Raw genomic sequence first — 7,035 nt, 5'->3', positions numbered from 1 at the left:
GGCTGCCAGTGGAGGGAAGCAGGAGGAGCCAGATGTGGCCAGACACACCGGTGACTGCTCTCCGTTGCCATCAGAGGCTTCCAGAGTTCACCTCACGCCAGGAGTGTTTCGGGGACAGCGACGAGACACGAAACTGTCCAGGTGGGCAGGGTGAGGGGCAGCTGTAGGCCTGTGTGTCCAAAGACCCTTCACACCCATCCAGGGTGGGAGCTGGTGTCTGGCCGCCCAGGACAGAAAATGTGTCGAGTGGGGAAGGGATCGCCAGACCAACCAGTGCTCGCCTTGGTCACCTCTGCTGTCTGTGACATGCGGGGACCCCGAAGGAACCTCTGCGTTCCTTTAAGAAGGGGGAGGTGGGGAATGACTGCGAGACGTGCAGGCCAAGCCGAGACCCTTGGTTTCTACGGCTGCCGGTGATCTCACTTTTAAAAGCCAACGCGCAATTTACATACAATACAGTTCATCCCGTTTACATGCAAAACACGCGTGTCTGAGCACTAGCTTTCCTGAGCAGAATCTCCACTCCCAACATGCTCCGCGGAACTCGGGGACACGGGCCCAGCCAGGCCACGCTTCTACTCACACACAGTCCTCGGCCTTCCCAGTGTAATCTGGAAAAGGCCCAGGCATAGTGTGCTCGAAAGGTTTCCTCACTCGAGACATACTTGCAGGTGCGGGTCGATCTCAAATATGGTCTCCCCCCTCCGCATGTCCGTTATCAGCCAGGGGCCGCCAGCACTGTGGACAAGGAAAGGGCACGTGACGGGGACTGAGAGGCTGGGCGGAGGGTCTGAGGAGCGGCTTGGGATCAGGACTGATGGGGGAGCCGCCAGGGAGCTTTGAGGTGAAAACCCCGAGCCTGGAACACCGTGCGGGGAGCCATGGACTGAGGAGGGGCTCCCACCCAGGCCTGGGTGCGGGCTCCTGCCGGCAGGCACTCACACGGGCACCGTTCGCAGCAGCTCCAGGACGCCCTGCCCGTTCCACTGCTGGGCCGAGTGCAGCTCCTCTGTGCAGACGCCAACGATCTGAGGCAGGAAAGGAGCCCCGCGTGTTAACAGTCATTGCCCCAAAGGTCAGCCGCCCAAGCTCTCTCGGGTCACCTCGAGTGGGGTGCAGGCCGGGCCCATGCTCAGGGGTGAGTATGTTCCAAATTAGACGGTTCCCTTAGGCGGGAGCGCTGCCTGCTGGGAACGGCTGAGTCCAGGAGGAGGCTGCGCTGACCCTCGGCCTGCTGTGCCAGTCGGTGTCTGGTTGACACGGCCCAGCTCGCGGCTGAGAGGAGGGGGTGGGGCTGAGCCCACGGGGCCGGCCCTCAGCTGCATCTCTGGAGGCAGGGAGGTGCTGGGAGCCATCCCCAACCCATCTGGTGCCGCAGGGGATTTCGGCAGAAAAGAGCCGAGCCCATCAAGCTCGGAGCCACAGCCCAAGGCCCCAGCGGCCTGCAGAGGAGACCCCGAGCAGGGCCTGGACTCGGTGCAGCAGCCACAGGGACCTCCGCTCAGAGCTGTCACGGGGGGAGTTCCTGGCGCCCTGGGAGGGCACGTCCGGCCTCCCCCAACTCACAGAACGTGCTTCCCGGGCCCCTCAGCACAGCCACATGCGGCAGCCTCACGGCCCCTGTCCGCCTCAGCAGGCCACGCCTCCCTTGGAATCCACCTGGCCAACCTTCTGGGGCTGCAGGGGAAGACTGCAGGCATCCCCACCCACCTGCTGGGTCCGCTTACCTGCAGGAAGGACACCACCCCAAAGGGCGTCCGGACGGGCTGCATCTGCGGGTCTTCCGTCAGCAGCATGTGCTGGATCCTCGACTCGCTGCTGTCAAGGGGGCTGTGCCACGACACGTGGTCCCCACTGCAGAAGGTGTTCTCTGTGGAGGCAGGGAGGACTCGGTGTCGGAGGCCACAGGGCCAGGGCTGCACCCGACCTGGGGCCGCGGGGCCGGTGAAGGGAAGCATTCGCTCTGGACGGAGCGACGGGTCTGTGGATATTCCCAGCCCAGGCTGCACCTGCTTGATCCCGCCAGCCTTGAGGGAAGCAGATGGGCGGCCAGCGGGGCCAGGGGGCCCACACAGTCTGGAACTTCTGGCATCGGCCTCATCTCCCAGTACCCAGACTCGGGGAGGCAGCAGCCACGATCAGGTCCACCAAGAAGGGGCAAGGTGGGGCGTCCTGGCCAGGAGGCCATAGGAGACCACTGGGCCAGGGAAGCCCTTCGCCTTGAAACACCGGGCGGGATTTCTGTGCCACCGAACAGCGCTGGGAAGGGAGTGCCCGACCTCGGAGGGCCAGCCTCCCACAGAGGACACATCTGGGCGCTCCTGGGGACACCTGGCTTCACGTGCGTGGAGGTCTCGGCAGAGCCTCACACACGCTGACGGAGATGTGAACGGTCGGGGGCTGTCCCATGAGGACCCACAGCCTCGCCACTGTCGCCACTCACTCCGGCCACTGCTGTCAAAGCCACAGGGGGCAGCATCCCGCTGCCTCTGACTTGGCCTGGGCCCCAAGGGGATCCGCGTTTACCTGCCTGCATGTGCCTGTGGCTCCCGTCCACGTTTTTCTTCCGGTTCACGTAGAAGCACACCACTGTGCAGACTTTGCTTAATTAAATATCCCAGAGATCACCTCACATCAGCAGGAAGAGCCACCGCATTTTTTTTTTGAGTTGGAGCCTCACTCTGTCGCCCAGGCTGGAGTGACAGTGGCACACTCATGGCCACCCCAGTGTTGACCTGCTGGGCTTGGGGATCTGTCTGCCCCAGCTTACCAAGTAGCTGGAACTATAGGCATTCGCCACCACACCCAGCTAATTTATTGTAGAGATGAGGTCTCACCAAGTTGTCCAGGTGGGTCTCGAACCTGTGGGCTCAGGGAATCCTCTCACCTTGGCCTCCCAAAGTGCTGGGATGACAGGCTCGAGCCAGCGCACCCAGCTGAGCCACCGCATTCTTTAAGTGACTGCACTGAAGTCCCTCATGAACCAGCATCTGCGACCCGGGAATCTCAACAGCCAAGGCACCTTCTGAGTTTGAACCGATATATATATTTTTTTTGAGTTGGAGTCTCATTCTGTCGCCCAGACTGGAGTGCAGTGGCCGCTCCCGGCCACCGCAGCCTCGACCTGCTGGGCTCCGGCGATCCTTCCGCCTCAGGCTTCCGAGTAGCTGGAACTACAGGCGCGCGCTACCACGCCCGGCTAATTTTTTTGGTTTGTTGTAGAGATGAGGTCTCATCAAGTTGCCCAGGCGGGTCTCGAACCCGCGGGCTCAGGCAATCCACTCACCTCGGCCTCCCAAAGTGCTGGGATTACAGGCTGAGCCACCGAGCCCGGCCTTGAACCGATATTTAAGGCAAGGTCGAACACGCCCTGCCTGGAGGCTCCTGGGATGTCTGGGGGTTCTTGCTGCCATGTGTCTTGGTCTGAACACTGACCCCACCTGTGTCAGGTGGAGCTACACATCCTGCCTAATGCAGGTAATCCTATGCTCATGCAGGAGGGAGAAGGAAGCTTCCTCTAGGAGACTGCCGATGGGGTGTAGGGGTGAGGAAGCCAATGAGAAACCACTGCATCTCAAGCTTCTGCGCCCACCCCTCCAGGCTCCCCTCCTCTCACCGAAGTGCCTCTACAGGCAGCCTGCACGCACCACGTCACGCAACAACGAGACAAGTGAAGGGATGGAGTCGGCCGTGAACCCCAACACACACACACACACACACACACACACACGGCCCAGACGACTTCCCTGGAAAATTTTACCACACTTTTGGAGAGTGAGGATACCATTTTCACAAACGCTTCCATAAAATAGAAAAGACACCTCCCAATTCGTTACTCTGATCTCGAAAGCAGATAAAGGCATCACAAGAAAAGCACAACCCATAGACCAATATTCCTTATGCATGCGGAAACTAAAATCCTCTACAAAATACCAGCAAACTGAACCCAGCAACAGACACAAGGACCAAAACGGAAAGAAAAGCAGCTCCTTCACAGATACAAGGTTGGTTACACACAAGAAAACCAATGCAATTAAACTGATGCATAAGATAATAAACAGTTATACATAAGAATATCAAAAGAGCCAGGTGTGGTGGCTCACACCTGTTATCCCAGCACTTCAGGAGGCCAGGGTGAGAGGATGGCCTGAGCCCAGGGGTTCGAGACCAGCCCAGGCAACCTGGCAAAACCTCGTCTCTACAATAAATCAAAAGATTAGCCGGGAGTGGTGGTGCGTGCCTATGGTTCCGGCTACTTGGAAGGCAGAGGCAGAAGGACCACCTGAGCCCGGCAGGTCGAGGCTGCAGTGGCCGGGAGCATGCCCCTGCCCTCCAGCCTGGGCGACAGAGTGAGACTCGGACTCAAGGAAAAAGCAAACAGAAAAAAGAATATCAAGAGAATAAAGGCTTAAAAAAACCACATGATCACCTCAGAAGACATGGAAAATGCATCTCACAAAGTCCAACACCTTTCCACGACAGGAACATTCCAGCAAGGAGCAGATGGACCCTCCCCCACCTGATAAAGGACACTGGCCTTGCAGACCCGGGCCGGACGGAGGTCCGCTCACGACGCCGTGGCTGGCAGTCATCGGAGCTGCTAGTGGACAGTCAGGCGAGGAAAGGAAGTACGAGTGGGCAGCAGACTGGCAAGGAAGGGGCGAACTTCCCTGGGTCCCAGGTGGCACGATCTTGCACCTAGAGCGCCGTGAGGAAGCCCCAGACTCATCAGAACACCAGGCAGCGCGCCAGGCTGCACTCAAGGCCAGGATGTGGCATTTGTGTTCCTACACGGCGGCAAAGACCAGGCTGAAAACGGAAAAAAGCAATTCCCTCATGATCACTTCAAGGAACACAACGCTCACAGAGGAAGTGGAAGGGCGTGCTGCGAAAGCTACAAGCATCGCCGAGAGGAGTCCGAGGAGACCTGCCTCGGCGGAAAAACACCCCATGTTCATGGACAGGTGCCTGAGCGCTGGGGGAGCAGGAGTCCCCAAACCCAGTTACAGACTCAACGTGGCCCCAACCAAAGTGCCAGATGCCTTTGCTTGTAGAAATTCACAAACTTATTAGAAAATTAATGTGGAAACGCAAGAGGCCCAGCAGAGCCAAGACGCTCTTGAAAGGAGGCGCTGAGTGGAAGGACCTGACTGTCCCAACTCATCAGTTGCTGCGGCAAAAAGACAGACATCCGGTGAGCGTCACGGAACAGAGTCCAGAAATGAGTGTTCACGTTTGCGGCCACTAATTTTCTTTCTGAGTTAGCGTCTCACTCAGTCGCCCAGGCTAGAGGGCAGGGACATGCTCATGGCCACCGCAGCTTCGACCTGCTGGGCTCAGGCGATCCTTCTGCCTCCTCAGCCTTCCGAGCAGCTGGTACTACAGGCATGCACCACCATGCCCAGCTTATTTTTTGATTTATTGTAGAGACAAGGTCTCGCCATGTTGCCCATGCTGGTCTCAAACCCCTGGGCTCAGGCCATCTTCTGGCCTCAGCCTCCCAAAGTGCCGGGATTACAGGCTTGAGCACCACACCCAGCTTCCAGCCACTAATTTTCTTTTTTTAAAGATGTGGGGTACAGTTCAGGGTTAGGTAAACAAATGTTCATTATGCAGGTGCCCTTGTTGATGAGGTGTGCTCCTCCACCCCCTGGCAGACTCCTTCAACTGCCAATCCCACCCCCTCTCTTGGCAGTTTCCCACTACTACCAATCCATTTTTTTTTTTTAAGCTGGAGTCTCACTCTGTCGCCCAGACTGGAGTGCAGTGGTCACTTTCAGCCACCGCAGCCTCGACCTACTGGGCTCCGGCGATCCTCCCGCCTCAGCCTTCCAAGTAGTAGGAACTACAGGCGTGCGCTACCACACCCGGCTAATTTTTTGATTTATTGTAGAGATGAGGTCTCGCCAAGTTGCCCAGGCGGGTCTCAAACCCGCAGGCTCAGGCAATCCACTCACCTCAGCCTTCCGAGGCATGGGATTACAGGCTGAGCCACCGAGCCCAGCTCCAATCCCTTTCTTATAGTATTATGATAATCGTTCAAGGTCCGCTTAAGACTGAGAACATATGGTACTCTGTTCTTTGTTTCTGTGATAGATTGCTGAGTATGATAGACTCTAAATCCATCCAAGTTGCTGCAAAGTTCATGTTTGTCCTTCTTTATGGCTGCATAATATTCCATTGTGTATGTGTACCACATTTTTTTATTCAGTCCACCTTTGATGGGCAGCACGGTTAGTTCCACATTTCTGCTATTGTGAATGGAGTGCAGCCGCTAATTTTCAACGAAGGTATTGAGACAACAGAGGAAAGAACAGTCTTTTCAGCAAACGGTGCTGGAACAACTGGATAACCACGTGTGAAAGAAGCAAGCTGGAGTTCCTCTGTATGCCTAGACAACAGTACTCAGAATGGAGCACAGCCCTCACTGGAAGAGCCAACCATGAAACGCACATCTTCTGACCTTGGACTCTTAGGTGCAATGCCAGAAGCACAAGCAGCAAAGGATAGATAAAGTGGACTTCATCAACATTACAACCCGTTGTGCTATAAACAGCACCACCAAGAAAGAGAAGATAAATGCAAATAAAAAACATTAAAAACAAAAAAGACAGTGTCGCACTCTACCACTCTTATCACCCAGGCTGGAATGTAGTGATGCAATCATACCTCAGTGCAGCCTCGACCTTCTGGGTTCAAGGGAAGCTCCTGCCTCAGCCTCTCAAGTTGCTGAAATCACAGGCACACACCACCACATCCAGCTAACTTTACTTTTTTGTGGAGATGAAGTCTCGTTGCCCATACTGGTCTAGAACACCTGAAGTCAAGTGATTCTCCCACCTCAGCCTTACAAAGCATGAGATTACAGATGTTGAGCCACTGCATCTCGCCAAAACCACTTTTGAGATAACTACTTTACACCCATTAGAATGGCTATTATAGCCGGGCTCGGTGGCTCAGCCTGTAATCCCAGCACTTTGGGAGGCTGAGGTGAGTGAATTGCCTGAGCCTGCAGATTCGAGACCCGCCTGGGCA

The 7,035-nt window shown here is 56.4% G+C and overlaps 1 protein-coding gene across 1 annotated transcript in view; it reads right to left on the bottom strand.

The window, feature by feature from the left end:
- SUFU (SUFU negative regulator of hedgehog signaling) overlaps positions 1-7,035 on the bottom strand; it is a gene marked incomplete at its 3' end in the record, with an annotated part of 84,410 nt that overhangs the window by 17,685 nt on the left and 59,690 nt on the right. The window contains exons 4-6 of the mRNA XM_021709149.1: positions 1,728-1,870; positions 943-1,028; positions 666-738 (exon numbers count right to left, since the gene is read on the bottom strand). Of these exons, the coding sequence (XP_021564824.1) occupies positions 666-738; positions 943-1,028; positions 1,728-1,870 (302 nt within the window). The remainder of the gene's footprint in view (positions 1-665; positions 739-942; positions 1,029-1,727; positions 1,871-7,035) is intronic.

Source organism: Carlito syrichta, unplaced genomic scaffold, assembly GCF_000164805.1.
Source record: "Carlito syrichta isolate Samal-C Ts95f unplaced genomic scaffold, Tarsius_syrichta-2.0.1 Scaffold168982, whole genome shotgun sequence".
NCBI classification, from domain to species: domain Eukaryota; kingdom Metazoa; phylum Chordata; class Mammalia; order Primates; family Tarsiidae; genus Carlito; species Carlito syrichta.
Note: the sequence above shows the minus strand (reverse complement) of the source record. Positions and strands in the feature narration are given on the sequence as shown.